At 36.9% G+C, this 25,160-nt stretch overlaps 1 protein-coding gene across 5 annotated transcripts in view; it reads right to left on the bottom strand.

The window, feature by feature from the left end:
• PHKB (phosphorylase kinase regulatory subunit beta) overlaps positions 1 to 25,160 on the bottom strand; it is a 220,438-nt gene that overhangs the window by 6,740 nt on the left and 188,538 nt on the right. For all 5 annotated transcript variants that reach the window (XM_065925271.1, XM_065925268.1, XM_065925267.1 and 2 more), the window contains 2 exons: positions 10,660 to 10,794; positions 215 to 344 (listed from right to left, as the gene is read on the bottom strand). In XM_065925271.1, the coding sequence (XP_065781343.1) occupies positions 215 to 344; positions 10,660 to 10,794 (265 nt within the window). The remainder of the gene's footprint in view (positions 1 to 214; positions 345 to 10,659; positions 10,795 to 25,160) is intronic.

Raw genomic sequence — 25,160 nt, 5'->3', positions numbered from 1 at the left:
TTGCTCAGTCACTAAGTCCTGTCCGACTCTTTGCGACCCCATGGAGAGTAGCACACCAGGTTTCCCTGTCCTTCACTATCTCCTGGAGTTTGCTCAGATTCACGTCCATTGAGTCTGTGATGCTGTCTGACCATTTCACCCTCTGCTGTCTTCTTTTCCCTTTAGGTCTCCTTAGAAGTCCCTTTTACGGACACTGGACACAGTGGGGCTGTACCTGGGGCAAATGCCTCCCGGCCACAACGATCCCATCGGGCGTGCGCTCCAGGATCTGCCACACTCTGTCATAGAACCCAGGCGGGGTTCTGTTCAAAGAGCCGTCGATCTGACGCCTATTCAGCCAACATCTGTAGACCACAAGAAAATGCCTCAGTGTTGAAAAACAAGCTTGTTCTGGCAAAAAGCAGTGCTTTTATATGGATTAATTGTTCCAACAGAGTGAGCAATAAAAGCCAAAATCCATCAATGATGCATATCTACCATGTGTTATAGAGGTTATTAAATATTTCATTGTGAAAACAGAACTTGCAGAAAAGGAGAAAATCCCTAAGATTTTAAAAAATTTAACAGGCAAAATGTTATTCTCTAGTAAGTTTCTTACAATTCACTATGTGATCAAATGAGTTTCTAACATGCAAAGCAGTTCAATTTAAAAACACAGCAAGAGTCAATTTCAAAATAAGTTCACTTGGTCCTTGTGTGCAATAAAATGTAAGTTCCATGAAGACATGGGCATTGTATATACAGTTTGATTACTCCTATATACCTCTCCAAGAAAGGTGCCTAATAACCACCTAATAATAAGTGGGTGAGTGCTCAAAAAAGCATGATGTATCTAATGAAACTGTTGTTTAGTCAGGAAGTTGTGTCTGACTCTTTTGGGACCCCAGAGACTCTAGCCGGCCAGGCTCCTCTGTCCGTGGGATTTCGCAGGTAAGAATACTGGAGTGAGTTGCTATTTCCTTCTCCGGGGGATCTTTATGACCCAGGTATCAAACTCAAGTCTGCATTGGCAAGTTGATTCTTTACCACTGAGCTACCAGGGAAGCCCATCTAATGAAATTACCTTATTTTAAACCTTATATGTTAATTTAAACCTTATATTTAGTTTTCTATTTAAATACAGCCAAAGTACCAGTGCTAAAAAATCAGCTACCAAATCTTACACGTCATAATAATTAATGAAGAGTTAAAATTCTAGATCTATTATTTTAATGAATTTGTTTTAAATCTTAAAAATATCATAGTTACTTCAATCACAAACTGCTCAAGATACAGAATTTGCAATATCTGAAAAGAATAAACAAATGAGATAGTAGCATATTATCACAAAAGCTTAAGATAGGAACAAATATAATTTTATACTTGGTATTAAAACAGGCAGCAGAGTAAAATGTGTCATCAACCACAAGTAACCATCAACGATATTTCTAGGTGTGAAACTCGTTATACAGGATACAGTGATCAGAAAAAGACATTTTTGTTCTGGTGAAAGAGGATCGATAAGTTACATCACTACACAAGCGAGGAGGCATCTCTTTTGGATGTATAGCTTCTTTTGGGAGGCCCAGATTTGTGTGACTGGGTTCAGTGCTTTGATAAAGAAGAAAGCCAAAAAGGTTTCTTTGTGATGTTTTATTTTGGATAATGGGTATGCAAACTGAATATTTTGCATGTGATTCTTCCCCTTACTTCATTTGCCAACAACAAAAAAAGATGTTTTCAGAGTTCTGTGAAGTCATGGTTAAGACTATAAAAGGAAGATGTTTGCTTACAACAGCATAAAAGGTAGAAATGTGTGAATATTCACAGAACAGGAATTATTTTAGAAGAATTTTCTTATTTTTATCTTTTGACTTTTTACTTAGAAAAAAATTAGGTTTACAGAAAAGCAAAAAAAAAAAAAAAAAAAAAGTTCCTCTACTCAGCCTCCTCTGCTTTCTGTCATCTTACATAATCAATACTACAACTATCAAAACCAGGAAATAAATATTGGTAGAATACTACTAATCTTATGGACCTTACTCAAAATTTGCCAATTTCACTGCAAATTTCCCTGTTTTGGTCCTGTGTCCCATCCAGGACCCCACACTGCATTTAGTGTTCAGGTCTCCTTAGGCTCTTCTAATCTGTGACAGTTCCTCAATCTTTATCTTTCACGACTTTGACATTTTAGAAAAGTCAGTTATTTTGTAGAATGTACCTCAATTTAGGTTTGTCAGATGTTTTCTCATGATTAAACTCAGGTTATGCATTGTTTTGCAATACCCAGAAATGGCTGTACCCTTTCTCAGCACATCGTTATCAGGGGGTATGTAATGTTGACGTATCTTACTACTGATGATGCTAACCTTGATCATTTGGTTAAGGTGGAGTCTTGCTGGGTTTCTTCACTGTAAAGTTTCAATTTTTCCTTTTGCAATTAAAAAGTATCTTGAGTGGAAATACTCTGAAATTATACAAATTCCCATTTCTCATCATACTTCCACCCACTAAATTTAGGGGTTCTCACCTGCAATGGTTATTGTTGTACTTGTCTAATGGTGATCATTATTCCACCTACATTATCATCATTCCACCTACACTTATTAATTGAAATTCTATTGTAAAAAGAGTCCCTTCTCTCCCATTTATTTATATCAGCATGCACTTATGGATCTTTATTCTACTGGATGTAATCCAATAGTATCATTATTTATTTTGTTGCTCAAATTGTCCCAGCTTTGGTCATTGAGCCTCCTTCACATTGTTTCTGGCATCCTTCTAACACACCTCTATAGTTTTTGGAGCATTTTCTTACAAAAAGTAAGGTTCATCTTGTGTTTTTTCTGCCCCAGCCCTGGAATCAACTACTTCTCCAAGGAATCCTGGTTCTTTCCATTAGAAAGTGTTATTTGGAGATCAGTATCTGGGTACCAGGTTTGCTCACTGCTATTGGGGTTTCATTGCTTCTAGGTTCTCTTAGTGGACAGTTAGGAAAGATAAGGATGTATGCTCCCATATACATATACACATTCTCATTTATTTCTCTATCTATCCATCTTTGTAAAAATTGTGAATTCCTTCTGGGCATACACATTGAGGAAACCAGATCTAAAAGAGACACATACACCCCAATGTTCATCGCAGCACTGTTTATAATAGCTTGGACATGGAAGCAACCTAGATGCCCATCAGCAGACGAATGGATAAGGAAGTTGTGGTACATATACACCATGGAATATTACTCAGCCATTAAAAAGAATTCATTTGGATCAGTTCTAATGAGATGGATGAAACTGGAGCCCATTATACAGAGTGAAGTAAGCCAAAAAGATAAAGACCAATATAGTATACTAATGCATATATATGGAATTTAGAAAGATGGTAATGATAACCCTATATGCAAAACAGAAAAGAGACACAGATGTACAGAACAGACTTTTGGACTCTGTGGGAGAAGGCGAGGGTGGGATGTTTCGAGAGAACAGCATCGAAACATGTATATTATCTATGGTGAAACAGATCACCAGCCCAGGTTGGATGCATGAGACAGGTGCTCAGGCCTGGTGCCCTGGGAAGACCCAGAGGGATGGGATGGGGAGGGAGGTGGGAGGGGGGATCGGGATGGGGAATACATGTAAATCCATGGCTGACTCATGTCAATGTATGGCAAAAACCATTACAATATTGTAAAGTAATTAGCCTCCAACTAATTAAAAAAAAAAACCACTGTGAATTCACAGTGATACTTCCAATTCCAGTCAAATACCACAGGGTATATTCTAGCCATTCTCCTTTCCTTATTTGTAACTATATATTTCAACACTGAAAAAAATCTGGCTCAAATTAGCTGCAATATATTGAATTATTTATTTAATCTCAGGGTGTGTATGTATATGTGCCATATATCGGGTTGACCAAAAAATTTGTATGGGTTTTTCTATAAGATGTCATGGAAAAACTCAAACGAACTATTCAGCCAACCCAATATATAACACTATGCATGTGTGTATAAATTCCAGAACTGCTAATTCTTACCTCTGTGGGGAAAAAAAGATTACTATACAGAGTCCAGGATTTGTGTGCAGTTCTTTTTTTGTTTAGCTTTCCAGTGTCTAGTCAATGTTTTCCAAAGGTACATTGCAATACCCAGAAATTTGGTTAATTCTTGTCTTCCCCTCCCCCTTCAGTGTGGTAATATTATTCATTCATAATATGGTTAGGGTCAATTGTTACTGTGTGCATTATATTCTTGGTATCTTCCACACATGGATTAATTTTCATTAATGATTTATGTTTGGGGAATAATTATTTATGTTTTAGAAATACCACTGAAGTTGGAGAGTCAGAGTTATTCAAATGGTCTGAATTTGAAGTATTGCTCTCCCCTCAATCCTACTGCTCTGGATCTATTTTTTTCATTCTTTCCACCCTGTTCCCACCCACTCTCTGAAAGTAACCAATTTCACTAGTTTCTGATTTAGCCTTCCTGTATTTCTTCTGCAAAAAGGAGCAGACATCCTCTTCTTTCTTACATGAAGAGTAGAGTACTATACTCTTTTATACTTTGCTATTCTCAAGTAACGGTACAGCCTAGAGATTATCCCCTATCAGTAGAGACCACACTCGTTCTTTTTTCACAACTTCATAATACTCCATTGTGTGGACATTTACCACAATTTATTCAAATAATTTCCCATGTATGGGGACTTAGGTCATGGGCATTCCAAAATTTGCAATTATAGATGATGATGCAATGAATAACCTTGTGCATATATCCTCACATTGTTGGAGGCAAATCTCCAGGGTGGGTCCTTAAAAATGAGACTGAGACTGCTGGGTCAAAGTGTAAGTGCACATATAGACTTTTTCTTAGATATTATCAAATTCCCATATAGAAGGGTTGTACTCATCAGCTGTATATGGGAGCATCTGTTTTCTCCACGGCCTCAGCAAATGGTCCCCATTCTCTTTAACTTTGCCAGTCTGATAGATGAGAAATGGTATCTCGATGTGTTTTAATTTACGTTTCTGTAATTATGAGTTAGTGTGAACATCTCTCCAAATATTTAAGGTCCATTTTTAATATTTTAAATGAACTGATCAATCATATTTTCCTCCATTTTTCACTTAGGTATGTTTGTGCTTTATCCCTCAATTTTTTTTTTTCATTTATTTTAATTAGTTGGAGGCTAATTACTTTACAATATTGTAGTGGGTTTTGTCATACACTGACATGAATCAGCCATGGATTTACATGTATTCCCCATCCCAATCCCCCCTCCCACCTCCCTCTCTACCAGATCCCTCTGGGTCTTCCCAGTTTTGTCCAGCCCTTCACTTTTAGTCTGTATGTGTCTCTTGTTTTGAGGTGGGTCTCTTGTAGACAGCATATATAGGGGTCTTGTTTTTGTATCCATTCAGCCAGTCTTTGTCTTTTGGTTGGGGCATTCAACCCATTTACATTTAAGGTAATTATTGATAGGTATGGTCCCATTGCCATTTACTTTGTTGTTTTGGGTTCACCTTTCTGTGTTTCCTGTCTAGAGAAGATTCTTAGCATTTGTTGAAGAGCTGGTTTGGTGGTGCTGAATTCTCTCAGCTTTTGCTTGTCTGTAATGCTTTTGAATTCTCCTTCATATCTGAATGAGATCCTTGCTGGGTACAGTAATCGAGGTTGTAGGTTATTCTCTTTCATTGCTTTAAGTCCTGCCATTCCCCTCTGGCCTTAAGGGTTTCTATTGAGAGATCAGCTGTTATCCTTATGGGAATCCCTTTGTGTGTTATTTGTTGTTTCTCACTTGCTGCTTTTAATATTTGTTCTTTGTGTGTGATCTTTGTTAATTTGATTAATATGCGTCTTGGGGTGTTTCACTTTAGGTTTATCCTGTTTGGGACTCTCTGGGTTTCTTGGACTTGGGTGGCTATTTCCTTCCCCATTTTAGGGAAGTTTTCAGCTATTATCTCCTCGAGTATTTTCTCATGGCCTTTCTTTTTGTCTTCTTCTTCTGGGACTCCTATGATTCGAATGTTGGGGCGTTTCACATTGTCCCAGAGGTCCCTGAGGTTGTCCTCATTTCTTTTGATTCATTTTCCTTTTTTCCTCTCTGCTTCATTTATTTCCACCATTTTATCTTCTACCTCACTTATCCTATCTTCTGTCTCTGTTATTCTACTCTTGGTTCCCTCTAGAGTGTTTTTGATCTCATTTATTGCATTATTCATTTTTAATTGACTCTTTTTTATTTCTTCTAGGTCTTTATTAAACATTTCTTGCATCTTCTCAATCTTTGTCTCCAGGCTATTTATCTGTAACTCCATTTTGTTTTCAAGATTTTGGATCATTTTTATTATCATTATTCTAAATTCTTTTTCAGGTAGATTCCCTATCTCCTCCTCTTTTGTTTGACTTGATGGGCATTTTTCATGTTCCTTTACCTGTTGGGTATTTCTCTGTCTTTTCATCTTGTTTAGATTGCTGTGTCTGGAGTGGGCTTTCTGTATTCTGGAGGTCTATGGTTCCTTTTTATTGTGGAGGTTTCACCCAGTTGGTGGGGTTGGACGATTGGCTTGTCAAGGTTTCCTGGTTAGGGAATTTGTGTCAGTGTTCTGGTGCATGGAACTGGATTTCTTCTCTCTGGAGTGCAATGGAGTGCCCAGTAATGAGTTTTGAGATGGGTCTACATGTTAGGTGTGACTTTGGGCAGCCTGTATATTGATGCTCAGGGCTCTGTTCCTGCCTTGCTGGAGAATTTGCGTGGTATGTCTTGCTCTGAAACTTACTGGCTCTTGGGTGGTGGTTGGTTTCAGTGTAGGTATGGAGGTTTTTGGATGGTCTCTTATTACTTAATGTTCTATGTAGTCAGGAGTTTTCTGGTGTTCTCAGGTTTGGGGCTTAAGTCTCCTGCCTCTGGATTTCAGTTTTATTCTTCCAGTAGTCTCAAGACTTCTCCAACTATACAGTACTGATAATAAAACTTCTAGGTTAATGGTGAAAAGATTCTCCACCGTGAGGGACACCCAGAGAGGTTCACAGAGTTACATGAAAAAGAGGAGAGGGAGGATGGAGTTAGAGATGAGCAGGAGGAGAAAAAGGGGGACTCAAGAGGAGAGAGACAGACCTACGCAGTTGTCTGTTCCCAAAGTGTTCTCTGTAGCCCAGACACCCACAAAGATTCACAGAATTGGATTGGGAAGAGAAGGAAAAAGGAGGAAATAGAGGTGTTCTGAGGTAGAAAATGGAGAGTCAAAAGTGGGAGAGAGTAATCAACACCCTCCTGAATAAAAATGGGAACTGAATATTGGATTCTTAAATGTCCAAAATTTATATCACATACTGAAAAACAAAGATTAAAAATCTAGAGTCGAGGTTAGACTCTTAAAAATACAATGTTAAAAACAAAAACACAAAAAATTTTAGAAATATATATGAAGTTCAGTTTAAAAATAGGTCTTCTCTCTTTTTTTTTTTGCAAGGTTATAGTGAAATGAAAATGAAAATTAAGGAGTAGTAGAGGAGTAACAGAGGAATTTAAAAGAAAATGAGAAAAAGAAAAGAAGAAAAAAAACATGAAAAAAATTTTTTCCTAATTAATAAAATCATAAAAATATATGAAAATGAAAGTTAAGGAGTAATGGGGGAGTAATAGAGAATTTTAAAAGAAAATAAAAGAGAAAAAATAAAAAAGAAAAGAAAAGAAAAAAACTTTTTTTTTTTAATTGGTAAAAATATATCTAGGAATTTCTCTGGAGCTGTTGCGGTCAGTGTGGGTTCGGTTCAGTTTCAGATAGCTTCTCATTCCAGCTTACACTTCTCTATCTCTACAGGCCCCTTCCGGTGTAGTCGGTGTTATCTACAGGGATTTTAATGTGTTGCACCGGTCCCTTCTGAAGCGGTTCCCTTTGTTTATTTGGCTACTGTTTGCCGGTCTCTTCAGTGCCTAATTTCCGCCCTGACACAGGTGGGCGGAGGTGGTCTCTTGTTCAGGTTTCTAGTTCAGTCCGCGCTGCGGGTAGGGAGGGGTGCTGCTTTCCCCATCTACGCTGCTAAGGCTCCAGGCTGCTCTATATGGAGTGTGCCCTGCGTTGCGTGCGGTTCCAGTTTTCGGGTTCTCCACAAAAGCGCGGACTTGGTTGTGCCTGCGTTTTGTGCCTTCCGCGCCCAAGCGGCTCAGGCAGCCAGGAGCTCGACGGGCGCATTCTCCCCGGGTGCGGTACGCCTTCTCCCCTCCGTGGTCCCAGCCTCAGTTTCTGCCCGCGCGGGTCAGGTGCGTGGGCCTTGTGCTTGGCCACGACCCTCCCGGCGGATGTCGACCATCCAGAATCTCAGGAAGTCTTTGGTTAGAAACTGGAGGCCTGTTTGCAGTGTGGTAGGGGTGCCATCTTTGGGGCCCAGCCTGCCCCTTTCCCTTCCCCCCGCCTCCTGCCTCCGGCGGGGCTGGGCCGGTCCGCAGCCGGCTAGCTCTTCTCTGGACTTGCTCACACCCTTTGTTCTGCGAATGGCCAGCAGTGTGTTCGGGCAGGTTAATTTTCTCTCTCTCTTTTGCTATCCCACAGTTTAAGTTGGTAACTCACAAAAGCTCCCTCTGATTGTCCTCAGGGCACTCAGGCCCGGTCCTTATCCTAAGCAAGGCCGCCCGCTCCTCTCCATTCCGCCCCCACTTGCTGGTGGCGGATGCGGGCGTCTAGGGTACTTTTCTGCTTGGAGTTGCTTTTAGGCTCGTAATCTGTGGGTTTTATTTATTTTTCCCCTCCCAGTTAGGTTGCCCTCCGAGATTTGAAAACTTCCCCCAGACCCACAAGTGCGAGGATTTCCTGGTATTTGGAAACTTCCTCTATTAAGACTGCCTTCCCAGGACGGGTCTCTGTCCCTAGCTCTTTTGTCTCTCCTTTTATCTTTTATATTTTGTCCTACCTCCTTTCAAAGACAATGGGTTGCTTTTCTGGGCGCCTGATGACCTCAGCTAGCGATCAGAAGTTGTTTTGTGAAGTTTGCTCTGTGCTCAATTATTCTTTCAATGAATTTGTAGGGGAGAAATTGGTGTCCCCGTCCTATTCCTCTGCCATCTTGGCTCCTCCCTATCCCTCAATTTTTAAGTTAGTATTAACTCTTTGTAACACATGCCTTGCTCCAGCTTCTCAGTTGTCTTTTGGCATTGCCTTTTTTTTCCTATGAAAAATGCTGTTTTTAATTTTTATATAGTTTTATTAATCTTTTATTGCCCCTGGGTTTGAGTCATAGTTAGAAAGTCTTTCTCATACAAAGGTTACAGAGGAATTTACCCATGTCTTCTTCCAGCTAAGTCATGTCCAATTTTTTGTGATCCCATGGACTATAGCCCACCAGGCTCCTTTGTCTGTGGGATTTCCCAGGCAAGAATACTGGAGTGGGTTACCACTGTCTCCTCCAGGGCATCTTCCCGACCCAGGAATTGAACCCATGTCTCCTGCCTGCACTCCACAGGCAGGTAGATTGGCACTGGCATTGGCACAGGCATTGGCAGATGGATTCTTTACCACTTGACCCACCTGGGAAGCCTTTGGCACTAGCACAGTTTCATTTTTTTTAATGTTTAGATCACTAATATGTTTGGAGCTTATTCTTAAGTACAGTACAAAGTATGGATATTATTTTATCTTTTCCAGGTGGTTATCCAGTTGTCACATCACTCACTAGTTATTTAAAAAGTCCATCCTTGACCCAATGATATGAGATGTCACCTCTATCACACACAAAATTTTCAGATGTGACTGGGGGTCTACTTTTGGACTTTCTATTCTGTTCAATAGTTTTCTTTTTCTGTTCATGTACCAGCATCATTATTATTTTAATTATAAAGGCTGTTAAATATTTTAACTGTCTCTCTTAGGGGAAGTCTTTATGTTTTTCTGGTTATTCTTGCATGCTTGTTTTCTCATAGGAAGTTTAGTATTTACTGGTCTAACACCATAAAACAGCTTGTTTGAATTTTATTGGAATTGTTAGACATCTTTCAAGTGTTCCTGTTTAAGAAAAAGGATGCTTTTCTATTTGTTCACATCTACTTTTGCAGAAGACTTCTTTCCTAGGTATTTCTAGGCATATAACTATATCATTTTGGAAAGTACCAGGCACACAAATAGCGCTCAATAACTGTTTGTCTAAGTAATTATATTAGAACTGTTTGTGTAATAAAAATAACTCTTCAATTCAAAGCAATCCAAAGTACTTGCTTTACTTATATTCTAAGGTTGGTACAAGTTACGTCTAAGACAGTTTATTCTAAAGAAGATTATAGTCTACTTAAAGAGACAGAGTTACAAGCAAGAATTTAACTAACATTATCAAACCCAAACTTGTGTGCCAAAATGTTGGGAGGAGATGGTGAGTGCTACCAAAGATCAGAAAGGGAACTGACTAAAGTAGAATGAAGTATTATATTCTACACAGAATAATAAAAATTATTACAAAGTATACCTGGAAAAAGTATAAAATTCAAATCAGTGCAAAATTACAACTGAAGATAGACATTTTAATTAGTATCTCTATGTATGCTGCCCATCTAGCATTGACACTTTGCTACATCTTATTTCTTATTAACATCTTACTGATTTCACACACACACACACACACACACACACACACACAAAATGTTATTGTAAATCCAGAGTGTCCTGTAGGTAACAAAGGACCCTCATTACCTTCCATTCTGTTGAGGCTGGAGAATATCCAATAGCAGCTGTTTTACTTCACTAGGTGACAGCTGATATAAGTCTCTGGCTGGCTTGTTTCCACCACGGATTTGTAGTTCATACTCCATAGCATGGATGATCCACCTGAAACAAAACAAGGGAAGCATGAATCAGTAACTCAAGATAAAATCACCTTGTGCTTCTCATTGCGATGCCCTTAACAGCACTGACCCATCCAAAGAGGAATGAAAAAGGCCATTTAAATTTCCTGAACTTCTGATAGAATTACTTCCATCGAGATTATGTGACACGATTAGACTGTTAAAATGAGGCCTGCTCTTGCATATGTGGTAAGGTAGTAAAGCATGAAAATAAACTTAGGTTCTTACCAAATGAGATTAATGAGTAGCAGCTGTCACATTAGTATTTTCTTAATAATAGATATATGAAAAAATAAATAGGATAAAAATTCATTTTAAGAAATGAGCTGTGATATACTATTATATAAATGCTCCTTTCCCAGGAAGGACAAGTATTTTTTACCTATTACATTTATTTTGTAGTCATTCCCTTGTAATTAGAAGGGATAGAGAAGTACCTGACTTTTAAATACAGAGACACAGTTAATTATAACTTAATTATACTAGCATATTAGAGAATACACTTTATTCAACAGATTTCAGAAGAATCTATTCTTTAATAGATATTTAAATGCTGTTCATAAAATATGTTTTTATTACAGAAACAGCTTTATTATGTTTATTTAGGGAAGTATTTATTGAGCACTGTTTGTGTGCCTGGTAGTTATATGCCTGGAAATGCCCCAAATATTTCATCATTTTATGTGTAAATAATTTTACTCTTTAATTTGAGAAGCTTTTAGTACTTTTATAGTGTCATCTCATTTCATTTCTGTTATTTTGAGGAAAGAACTCAGATAAACCAGTTATGCAAATTGAAGAAAACTCTGGAAATAACACTGTGCCTTAGGGAATCAGAACTCTACACACCATTAGGAAAAGCTAGGGAATTAGTTTTACACAGCAGATTCCTATACTTTATCCTTAAATCCTTTGGTGAAAACTGAATAACAGACAGAGACAGGAAAGCTCAGCATCTGGAAAGAACGTGTCTCCATTTACCCAGGTTTTGTCTCAAAAGAGGGGCTGTACAGCCAGTGCACAGGGAGAAACATATAGTTACAGCAACGAAGATTTAAAGTAGGGAAGCTACTGCACCCAAATATTTCAGTATCTTTCTCTTGATGTACTCCTTTGAAAGACTGCCTACAAGGGTTATCACAGGTATCGAGATGAAAAAGTTAGACGGAAATAACCAAAAATTAAAGTCTTTCTGCCAAGGCTGGCTTGCAAAACAATACTGATGAATCCTTACAGTGACTTTAATGTCTCTCAGTGGGAAAAAATGGTAGGAAAAAAGGTAATAGTTTCCGGCTGAAGTAAGTAACATCAACCAAGCATACCGCTCTGCCCACTTAGCCAGGCCACAGGAAACAAAGAAGTGTGTCCCTGCTCTGTGACTGCTCCAATCCTTCTGATAAGGCAAATCTCACCTCTTTTTCCTATCCTCTTCACTATTCTTCATTGTTGCCATTTCTGGAAGTTAGGCATTTAACTAGCCTGCCAGTTGGATACTGAGGTAGATTATACAGGCATAAAGAAATACACAAGGATGGGACATAATAATGTAAAAAACATACTATTACCACTGATAGTACATGAGAAGTATTTAATACTTGCTCTTTGGTAAGAACAGTAAAGACGACAAGGTATTTACAAACAACAAAATACATGTTTGTGAGTTTTCTGATATGTGCAACAGAGCTTGTGATAGAGTTAAGACGTACAATTTGCACTTCTCTAATCAGCTGAAAAGAAAAATTGGACTAAACTCATATCACTTCCAAACACTAGAATTTATTAGGACTTCCTCATAGCTCAGTCGGTAGAGAATCTGCCTGCAATGCAGGAGACCGCGGTTCAATCCCTGGGTTGGGAAGATCCTCTGGAGAAAGAAATGGCAACCCACTACAGTATTCTCACCTGAAGAATCCCAAGGACAGAGGAGCCTGGTGGGCTACAGTTCATGGGATCCCAAGAGTTGGGCATGACTTAGTGACTAAACCACCAAACCAGCAGAATTTATTTACTTGCTCATCTTCACTATTATGAACTACATTTAGTCAAAATGCTAATACAGACATAAAAGTCACAAGGATACAGTTACTACTTTGGATTTTATTTTGATTTTAAAGTTGCTTATGAAATTAATTCTTAAAACATTTCACTTACTGTAAACTGTTCTGTGAACTCTTAAAAATAAAAAAATTCTATTTTTAATTTTAAGGTTAGACAGAGTTGTTTTCTATTTATTATTGTATTTCTTTATTTGACATTTAAAGTTTACATTTGAGGCAGCTTAGTATAATAGAAGCAACATCAAATTTAAAATTTAAAGACCAGCCTTTTAGTCTTCCCAAGCAAGTTAACATCATGAAAAGAAAAATGGGGTGAGGGGTATTTAGATTAAAAGTGACTTAAGAAATGTAACAACTAGTGCCTTGTGGGGACCTTCTTTGAGACCCTGATTATTTTTAAAACAAAGTCATTCTGGTAACAACCAGAAAAACATGAATAAAAATATTGCAATATTACAGGTAATATTACAGAATCACTGCTAATTTTGTTGGGTGTGATAATGGTACTGTGGTTATTAAGAAAATTTCCTTTTCCTTACTTTTGTTGTTGTTTAGTTGCTAAGTTGTGTCTGACTCTTTTGTGACCCCATGGACTGTAGGCTTCTCTGTCCACGGGGATTCTCCAGGCAAGAATACTGGAGTGGGAGAAACCATTTCCTTCTCTAGCGGATCTTCCTGATCCAGGGATCAAGCCCACGTCTCCTGCACTGGCAGGCAGATTCTTTACCACTGAGTCACCAGGTAAGCCCCTTCCTTACTTTAGATATATACTTACTAAAATTATGAGGGGTAACAGTCAAAATGTCTGGGATTTGCTTTGTAATCTACAGCAAAAAAAGAAGTAAATATAGTAAACGCAAATTACTAACAATTGCTTTTACTCATTTAAATAATGAGTATATAAGGATTTAGCAAATTGTTCTACTATTACACATTTTAAAATTTTGTCAGAATGAAAAGCAAAAACAATAAAGACAGACCTGAATACCAATTCTGTCACTAACCAACTGAGCTCCATTAGCAAGTTATTTTTCAAATGGGAATACTATACTACTATTACTTGTTTAGCTCATTTTATGAAATTATTTTGAAGAAAAAATAAGAATGTTATGTTAAAAATTGTTAAAAGGCTTTTGAAATTATAGAGTTCAATTTTTTTGTTCAGTTGTTATGTTCAGATTATGTTAGCAAACTCCTTTTACTTGACTCTCAGACTCAGGTTGGACAAGTGCCATATCAATTTAACTTTAGGAGGTATCTATCCTCTTTTAAAATAAATAATTAAAAAATTTTAAAAACACTTTTTAAGGTCTTCCCAAAAGTTGAGCTATTAAAACTAAACAATATGTATCACATTTACATTTTAAAATCTTCAATGCCATAAACAAAGATAGTTGGAGATCTAAAAATTTTCCCAAGACTTCTATTTACAAAGTCCCAGCAGTTCTGTGAGAAAATTACAGAAAACATAGTACTCAGCAGCCACCAAAGAAAGGTGACTGTTTTTCATTCATCTGAGCACAAATGAATCTTATTTGTCAGACTGTAAAAAAAAAAACACATTATTCACTAAAAAATATTGGTAAAATTAATCTGTTTAGCTTGGAATTCTTCAAAAGACTAAAACAGAGTTCATACCAAAACAGCCTTAGATATGAACCATCAGAGACTTAGAGAAAGTCAATAACCAAGAGAGTAAAATCAAAGACATTTTAATCCATTTTTAGAATTACTAATACAAAAGGGCATTAATTCCTTTGCATGGGAAAATCTGGTTTCTTACCCTCACTGCTGCTGACAAAGTCACCAAACCTGATTTGACAATTCCAGTGTAAAAGCAGTTAATGCAAAATGGGGAAAGCAAGCAACTGTGAAAGGTCAAAAGAATGAAGGTTATCCTTGGACAAGATCCTTATAAATTCAGCCTGTCTAAAGAACCAGGGACATGCTCTACTTGCCAATAAGCAAATGAGAAAGAGGCAGATACACATGACTGACCAGATCAACCTTCAAATGTATCATCGTCTGACTTGACAATGAATTCCTCCACACTGCTAGAAAAATGTGAAGAGGCAGACTAGTATTCCTACACAGTCCTGGGAGTTAGCTTGTCCTTCTAAAAACTCTCTGGGATGTGAGGTTGGTTAGCAAATTGTGTATGTACTGGCATTTTTCTTTCCAGCCTGCCCCAATTAAGGAGTGAAATAGAAAATAAAGTTCATGGAAATCTGACATCATTGGCAAATCAAAAACAGCTGACATTTTCTGGAAAAAAAAAAAAAGCAATAAACAATAGCACTGATCCATAGCAAGAAACAACACTTAAAGTAATTATTTTGAGTTTATTTCAAGATACTGAGAAGTATTTGCCAAGTTTACTGCCAAACAAGTGAACGAATAACTGTCGGTGCAAGCATTTTACTAAGCTATATGATAGGAAATGAGAAAGCTGCAAGAAGGGATATTTTGCTTGATTCCTATTAATACAGAGAGGGTGACAATTTGATGAGGCAAAGTGAGCTTCCTGTCTAGTAACTGGAGAACAGTCACTCATCCACCCTACCTGTGATCTAATCACAACAAAATAGAGGTAGAACTCTATCATCTTACTTTCTTACCTCGTATCAAATGTCAAAAGCAAAGTCCTGTGAATGAGTATCAAACTATGCTAATGAACTCAGAGCTGCAATTATCTCCTTTTCCCTATCTCCATAGGCCTGGTACCTATGACACCAATGAACTTCTCTAAGCACTGGATGTGTGATCCACAGATGCCCCTGTGGGCACTAGAAGACATGCAATGATCATACTTGCTTACAGAGGATGACCTGGCAGTAGGAAAAGCTGTGATGAAAAAGATTTGATAACATATATCCTCAGGGGTTATCTCCTGAATGACAGACCTAGAGCAGAAAACAGTTGATTGGAGGTCTTTATGGTAATGGGCCTGTCAGGAACTTGATCTATTTCAACCTGAAAGCTGGAGCACAAATCAATAACAAGACAGCAAATCAAATCATTATCAGACTAGAATACCAATCCTGTGAGCAGTTTAATTCTGTTCACTGGAGTGCCTGATAGCAGTAATGTCAAAGAAATTGCACTGGCAGGATTAACCTTGGGAAAAAGAGAAAAGAAACATGGTGGTAATGGTTTAAAGCAATTGAAGCAGTGGGTGATGTAAATAAATAAAATTAAAAAACCAAAAAACCTGAGCGAGAGAGGGGTTAAAACAGAGAGATATAAGCATACATAGTGCAGGAGAATTATGGGTAACATGTACCATGACCAAGACAAATATTCTTTTTTTTTAAATTTAATTGGAGGCTAATTACTTTACAATATCGTGGGATTTTCTGCCATACATTCATATGAATCAGCCATGGCTGTACATGTGTTCCCCATCCTGACCCTCCCTCCCACTTCCCTCCCCATCCCATCCCTCAGGGTCTTCCCAGTGCACCAGCCCTGAGCACCCTGCCTCATGCATTGAACCTGGACTGGTGATCCATTTCACATATGATAATATATATGTTTCAATGCTATTCTCTCAAATCATCTCACCCTCGCCTTCTCCCATAGAGTCCAAAAGTCTGTTCTTTACATCTGTGTCTCTGCTGCTATCTCACATATAGAGTCATCGCTACCACCCTTCTAAATTCCATATATATGCATTAATATACTGTATTGGTGTTTTTCTTTCTGATTTACTTCGCTCTGTTTAATAGGCTCCAACTTCATCCACCTCATTAGAACTGATTCAAATGCATTCTTTTTAACAGCTGAGTAATATTCCATTGTGTATATGTACCACAGCTTTCTTATCCATTTGTCTGCTGAGGGACATCTAGGTTGTTTCCATGTCCGGCTATTGTAAACAGTGCTGCAATGAACATTGGGGTACACGTGTCTCTTTCAGTTTCCTCAGTGTGTATGCCCAGTGGGATTGCTGCGTCGTATGGCAGTTCTATTTCCAATTTTTTAAGGAATCTCCACACTGTTCTCCATAGTGGCTGTACTAGTTTGCATTCCCACCAATAGTGTAAGAGGGTTCCTTTCTCTCCATACCCTCTCCAGGATTTATCGTTTGTAGACTTCTTGATAGCAGCCATTTGGACCAGCATGAGGTGGTACCTCATTGTGGTTTTGATTTGCATTTCTCTGATAATGAGTGATGTTGAGCATCTTTTCATGTGTTTGTTAGCTATCTGTATGTCTTCTTTGGAGAAATATCTGTTTAGTTCTTTGGCCCATTTTTTGATTGAGTCGCTTATTTTTCTAGGATTGAGCTTCAGGAGTTGCTTGTATATTTTTGAGATTAATTCTTTGTCAGTTGCTTCATTTGCTATTGTTTTCTCCCATTCTGAAGGCTGTCTTTTCACCTTGCTTATAGTTTCCTTCGTTGTGCAAAAGCTTTTAATTTTAATTAGGTCCCATTTATTTATTTTTGCTTTTATTTCCATTACTCTGGGAGGTAGGTCATAGAGGATCCTGCTATGATTTATGTCAGAGAGTGTTTTGTCAATGTTTTCCTCCAGGAATTTTATAGTTTCTGGTCTTACATTTAGATCTTTAATCCATTTTGAGTTTATTTTTGTGTATGGTGTTAGAAAGTGTTCTAGTTTCATTCTTTTACAGGTGGTTGACGAGTTTTCCCAGCACCACTTGCTAAAGAGATTGTCTTTTCTCCATTGCATGTTCTTGCCTCCTTTGTCAAAGATAAGGTGTTCATAGGTGCATGGATTTATCTCTGGGCTTTCTATTTTGTTCCATTGATCTATGTTTCTGTCTTTGTGCCAGTACCATACTGTTGCTTTGTAATATAGCCTGAAGTCAAGCAGGTTGATACTTCTTTCTCAAGATTGCTTTGGCTATTCGAGGTTTTTTGTATTTCCATACATATTGTGAAATTATTTGTTCTAGTTCTCTGAAAAGTACCATTGGTAGTTTGATAGGAATTGCATTGAATCTACAGGTTGCTTTGGGTAGTATACTCATTTTCACTATATTGATTCTTCTGATCCATGAACATGGTATATTTCTCCATCTATTTGTGTCATCTTTGATTTCTTTCATCAGTGTTTTATAGTTTTCTACATATAGGTCTTTTATTTCTTTAGGTAGATTTATTCCTAAGCATTTTATTCTTTTTGTTGCAAAGGTGAATGGGATTTTTTCCTTAATTTCTCTGTTTTCTCATTGTTAGTGTATAGGAATGCAAGGGATTTCTGTGTGTTAATTTTATATCCTGCAACTTTACTCTATTCATTGATTAGCTCTAGCAATATTCTGGTGGAGTCTTTAGGGTTTTCTGTGTAGAGGATCATGTCATCTGCAAACAGTGAGAGTTTTACGTCTTCTTTTCCAATCTGGATTCCTTTTCTTTTTCTTCTCTGATAGCTGTGGCTAAAACTTCTAAAACTATGTTGAATAGTAGTGGTGAGACTGGGCATCCTTGTCTTGTTCCTGACTTTAGGGGAAATGCTTTCAATTTTTCACCATTGAGGGTAATATTTACTGTGAGTTTATCATATATGGCTTTTATTATGTTGAGATATGTTCCTTGTATGCCTGCTTTGTGGAGGGTTTTTTTCATAAATGGATGTTGAATTTTGTCAAAAGCTTTCTCTGCATCTATTGAGATAATCATATGGTTTTTATCTTTCAATTTATTAATGTGGTGTATCACACTGATTGATTTGCAATTATTGAAGAATCCCTGCATCCCTGGGATAAAGTCCACTTGGTCATGATGTATGATCTTTTTAATATGTTGTTGGATTCTTTTTGCTAGAATTTTGTTAATGATTTTTGCATCTATGTTCATCAGTGATATTGGCCTGTAGTTTTCTTTTTTTGTGGCATCTTGGTCTGTTTTTGGTATTATGGTGATGGTGGCCTCATAGAATGAGTTTGGAAGTTTACCTTCCTCTGCAATTTTCTGGAAGAGTTTGAGTAGAATAGGTGTTAACTCTTCTCTAAATTTTTGGTAGAATTCAGCTGTGAAGCCATCTGGTCCTGGGCTTTTGTTTGTTGGAAGATTTCTGATTGACAAATATTCTTATTTTTTATGTCCATTCAGCCTAGTGAATGTTGACATTTCAGGAAGAATATGGTGTTAAAGCTGACTAAAGCTATCAGTCTCTTTAATCTTCAGTTCAGTCGCTCAGTTGTGTCCTACTTTTTGTGACCCCATGGACTGCAGCACTCCCTGTCCATCACCAATTCCCGGAGCTTTAATCATACTCAACGTTTAAATGATAGAAACAACAGTAAAAAGTCACATATAAATGAGTCTGGAATGCTTTAATTAATTTATAAGGAAGTGAAAAAAAAAAAAGAATGTTTTGTATAAATCCCTTCCCTTCTTTCTTTTAAAATCATGCTACAAATGGGTGACTTAAAAGAGTAACAAATCCAACAATTGATAAAAAATTTGACACTCAAAGACTCTATAAATGAATAATTTTTCATCAATTTTAAGCAAATTAAAACCTTTCAGGAATTAATTCAAGTAAATTTTTTAAAGACACATAAATAGAGTATGTGCTTTCTGCGAGAAGTATATTAACATGCCCAGAAGCCATTCACTTAAGGAGCTGAGGTCTGAGTGAAATTTATTAAGAATAAAGACCAATAAAAATATACTAAAAAGATACAAAAATATCTTTTTTTCTTTTCAGAGAGGCACTATCACAAGCTCCACAGACAAGATAACTGCAATTCTCTGAGGCTGTTAAGATATCCCTTGAGTAGACAGGATTCCAAAACCTTTCCATTAATATGGTGGAGGAGCATTGTGGGTAGGCACAGGAGGATCTGTGAGTGTTTACCTTGTGTTTCATGAAGTCCCACCAGGTGATGGAGGGGTGAGACCATCTCAGATGGCAGTGGAAAATCCAAAAGGAATACTGCATCATGGTTTCTATATGAAATGCTTGGGGATCATTCCACTGGGCCTTGAGTGAGAATCAACTATGGTGGAAAGGGATACTTCTAGAGTGGATGTTTCTTGTGGGAGCAGGTCTTTGAAAACCTAGAATTGGAAGATAAGTATGTGTGTGTTTGTTGGTGGGGGTGGGTAGGGCATGGGATCCTCCTCCTTGGGATTTGTGGCATGCAAAAAGAAATCCCCAAAGATACTTGTTCTCCAAATGCCACAAGATAGAGGATCTCAAATGTCAGACCAATATTGTTTAAGTTTTATCCTTTACAAAAGACCTTCACATTCCTTGCCTAGAACCCCCATAATCTAATGAGGAAGCCAAAGCAGGGACAGCCTCCCTGTTTTATAGACATGAGAGCTGGAAGACAGATAGGGAAGCATGAACTCTGGAGTCATTCACCTTAGGTTCAAATTCTGGTTTTTGGTCTTACAACCAAGGGCAAGTTACTTAACTTTGTTGAATTTTTATAGCATCTTAATATAGCTCTTGCACTGCATAAGGGGATAACTTAGAATCAGTTGAAACTAATCAGTTGAAATCATCCCCATTTCCTTGGTCTCATGAATATAGGAGGCAAAATCTTATTTTTTATGATTGTTAACTTGGAACTGTTTGGCCTCCTTAGTGTGCCTTTTACTGTACAATGTTGAACAGTACTGGTCCTAGACTGACTAACGACAAAAACCATCAGGAGCTGCTACTTGAATATTTGAATATAAAATGGGTCATAGGTTGAGATTAAGTAGAAGGGACTATAAGGTCAAGGTTTTAGGAAAAAACAAAAACAAAACAGTAAGGCCTACTCCCAAGACAAGAGCAATAGTACATGCAAGTAAAAATATGCACAATAGTACTTAAGAACGAAGAACAAGAACTTTGAAGTCAGGCAGTATGGGTATAAATCCCAGTTCTTTCACTTACTGATTTGTAAATAAATTACTCCTTATTAAAAAAAAAACTTAGACTTATCCCAAACTGACACTGTCCCAGTGTTTAGAGCTGACCCTGTGAGTCCACCACATGGGGGAAACACACACAGAATTTTGGGCAGGGACACTCTTAATACCCATAATGGAAATAAAATGCCACAATTGACTCCAGGATGAGTTTCAGGACAGTGAATAAAGTTGTCTGGCAAATTTCTTCATGAAGTTTTCTTCTATTAAGATACTAAGTCACATGCTTTGTCCTGACATTTTTATTTTGGGAAACAATTTAAGGAAAAAAGAATATTTCTCACAGAAGACATTGAACATATAGAACAGAAGATACAAAAATAGGAAGAAAACTATTTTTAGAATAAACTAAACATATTTCATTTCCATGCAGAGAATGAAGCTTCAGGTCAGATTTGAATTCAAGAAAGAAAATTATGTTGGAGTTTTGAGAGAACATAAATCAGCCTAAAATGCTGGATACATAGTAAAGGGAAAACTACTAGAGGCTGAAAAATATAGCACTGTAAAATATTGGGGAACGTTAACTCACTCTAAGCCTTTGCTTAAGTCACAGCAAGGATGACTACTGCTTAAAGAGTCTCCTGAATAGAACATTTATTACAAAGAATGTGTTTTGGAAGAGTTATAACCTATACTCCTAAATCAGCCTCAGAGAAATGCCTTAATCTGTGACAATAGAATACTTTTAATGATTGTATGGATATGAAGAATCACATTTCATTTAGAGACAACTCACATGAAGACCCATTTCTGCATCCTCACATGTAGACAAAAGTTGAAGTGGAAAATTTTAGAGCTAACAGAGACTGAACAATCAGGATATAATTCACAGTTCTTATAACTAATAGGAATACATCCTATTAATAATATATGAAAGGAACTATTTTAAGGGGTAAAAAGGCAGATCAAATTCTATGCAGAATGAGTTCACTTCTCAATCAAAAGAAAGTGGAGATAAAGAATAGGAAGTTCATCTGAGTTATACTCTCATTGAAATTAGGCAAATAGTTTGAAAACTAATAACTTCAACTAAAATAATTTAAATAAAACTGAACACAACTTACAAAGTAGAAATCTCTCACAGAGAATAACTGACAGTGATTTTATATATTTTTTTTTCCACATAGACATACACACACACACACACACACACACACACACATACACATAATAATTTGATAAAAAATGGAAAAAATTTGCAACTTTTTTCACTTAATTTATCTTGGATACTTATAAATGCCATCACGTTATGGCAAACATAAGGGGAAAAAGTAGAGGCAGTGACAGATTTTTTTCTTGGGTTCCAAGATCACTGTGGATGATGAGTACAGCCAAGAAATTAGAAGATGCTTGCCTCTTGGAAGGAAAGCTATGACAAACCTAAACAGTGTGTTAAAAAGCAAAGACATCACTTTGCCAACAAAGGTCCATAGAGTCCAAGCTATGGTCTATCCAGTAGTCATGTACAGATGTGAGAGTTGGACCATAAAGAAGGCTGAGAACTGAAGAATTGACGCTTTTGAATTGTGGGTACTGGAAAAGACTCTTGAGAGTTCCTTGGACTGCAAGGAGATCAAACAAATCAATCCTAAAAGAAATCGACCATGAATATTCACTGGAAGGACTGATGCTGAAGCTTCAATACTTTGGCTACCTGATGTGAAGAGTCAACTCATTGAAAAGACCCTGCTGGTAGGAAATATTGAAGGCAAAAGAAGAGGGCGGCAGAAGATCAGATGGTGAGATGGCATCACTGACTCAATGAACATGAACGTGAGCAAACTCTGGAAAATAGAGGGAGGACAGGGAAGCCTGGCATGCTGCAGTCCAGGCATGGGGTCACAAAGAGTCAGACATGACTTAGCGATTGAACAATAACAACAATTTATAAATGCCAGTGTATTAACCTTACCTTGTTTCTTGTAATGGTGGCAAAACACTTTATTATATGGCTAACAACTTATTTGAACTATTTCTTACTGATGGATACCTGTTATTCTCAGTGTTTGACTATTTCAAACAAGGCTGAAATGAAGACTGCTCTTAAGTATGTCTAAATTTAAAAAATGAGAATTATTGATAAAAGAGGCATGCAAATAATTCCCCCAAAGCAACTAGTTTTTAATGAAATCTTTTGAAGGAAAAAAATGGGTGATTATTTTACATAAAGTGCTTCATACTCACATGCAAAATTAAAACTAAGAAATGAAAGGGTATCAACCTAGCCATAAAGAAGAAAGAAAAAAGTAAGAACAAGAGAGCATGGTGACTAGAAAACAAAATAAAATGGCAGGAATACGTCAAAATAGAAATGAAATGGCAAAAATATGACATATATATTTCTATTACAAGATAATCTCAGATTAGATTAAAAGTATATAGAGCATAGATGTTAAATATAAAAGACATACCTAATCAAAATGAAAAAAGAACACTGAAGGTAAACAAATGGAAAACAGTATACCAAGTTAATAACTATAAAAAAAGAAAGAAGTAATATTAAACAAAATGTAATATGGTAGTAACATTAAACAAAAGGAATTCATTTGTTATATTTTATACAATTGTAATGGGATCATGGTTATGCTTTTTAAAAGTCTCTATGTCTTAGAGATACATACTGAAGTACTTACAGATTAAATGATATGATGGAATCAGAGGAGACTGTGGATGAGATGAGTAGTTGGGAGGTATGAGTGAAATAAAATTGGCTATATGATGATATTGTTGAAGCTCAGTAATAGTACGGGTTTTATTACACTATTTTCTATGCTTTTATAGATGTTTGAAATTAAAAATAACTTTTTAAAAATAATTCAATTAGAAAATAAATGACACAAGCAAAATTGTATCATTAAAAGGTATCATGAACAAAAACAAAGCATTAAAATATATAAAGCAAAACTGACAAAAATGCAAGGGGAAATTGACACATTCATAATCAGGAGAACACCTTAATAGCAACTGAAGGTCAAGTAGGACAGAAATAGTAAAGATATTGATTTAATCACAAAATTAGCATGCTGTATTCCCACTTATTCACACTCACACACAATCACATGTATTTGTGCCTGACAGAGACTCACTATGTTCTTTTCAATGAGCCTATGAACATAGGAGTGCATGTATCTTTTTGAATTATACCTTCATCTGGGTATATGCCCAGGAGTGGGATTGCTAGACCATATGGTATTAATAATTCTATTTTCAGTTTTCACAGGAACCTCTATACTTCTTTCCATAGTGGCTGTACCAACTTACACTCCCACCAACAATGTAGGAAGGTTCTTTTTCCCCACCCCCTCTCCACCATTTGTTGTTTGTAAGACTTTTTAATGACGGCCATTCTGACCAATGTGAGGTGGTACCTCATTTTTGTTTTGATTTGCATTTCTCTAATAATTTGTGATGTTTAGCATCTTTTCATGTGCCTACTGGTCATCTGTATGTCTTCTTTGGAGGAATGTCTATTATGGTCTTCTCATTTTTTGATTAGGTTTTTTTATTGTATGAACTGTTTGTACACTTTGGAGATTAAGCCCTAGTTTGTCACATCATTTGCAAATATTTTCTCCCATTACATTATATAGGCTGTCTTTTCTTTCTTTTTTTTTTTAATGGCTTCTTTTGTTGTGCAAAGGAAGTTTGACTGGGTCCCATTTATTTTTATTTCTATTGCCTTGGGAGATTGACTTTAGAAAACATTGGTACAATTTATGTCAGAGAATGCTTTTCCCTAGGTTTTCTTCTAGGAGTTTTGTGGTGTCATGTCTTATGTTTAAGTCTTTAAGCCATTTTTAATTTACTTTTGTGCATGGTGTGAGGGTGTGTTCTAACTTCACTGATTTACATGCAGCTGTCCAACTTTCCCAGCACCACTTGCTGAAATGACTGTCTTTTCCCTATTTTATATTCTTGCCTTCTTTGTTGAAGATGAATTGACTGTGGGTTTATTTCTGGGTTCTCTATTCCACTGATCAGCTTGCCTGTTTTTGTATTAATATGATACTGTTTTGATTGTTGTAGGTTTGTAGTATTGCCTGAAGTCTGAGGGAGGTATGTGTTTTTCCACCTCAGGAATGCTCTAGAAATTCTGCATTTTTTATAGTTCCATATAAATGTTTGTATCATTTGTTCTAGTTTTGTGAAAAATGTCATGGATAATTAGATAAGGAATAGCATTAAATCTGTAGATTGCTTTGGGCAGTATTGCCATTTTAACAATATTATTTCTTCTAATCCAAGAGCATGGGATAGTCTTCCATTTCTTTGAGTCCTCTTTTATCACCTTTATTAATGTTTTGCAGTTCTCAGTGTATAAAACTTTCATCTCCTTGGTCAGGTTTATTCCTAGGTATTTTATTTATTTATTTTTTGGGGAGGTGC

This window comes from Muntiacus reevesi, chromosome 2, assembly GCF_963930625.1.
Source record: "Muntiacus reevesi chromosome 2, mMunRee1.1, whole genome shotgun sequence".
NCBI lineage: Eukaryota > Metazoa > Chordata > Mammalia > Artiodactyla > Cervidae > Muntiacus > Muntiacus reevesi.
The sequence above is the reverse complement of the archived record's forward strand: the minus strand, read 5'-3'. Positions and strand labels throughout refer to the sequence as shown.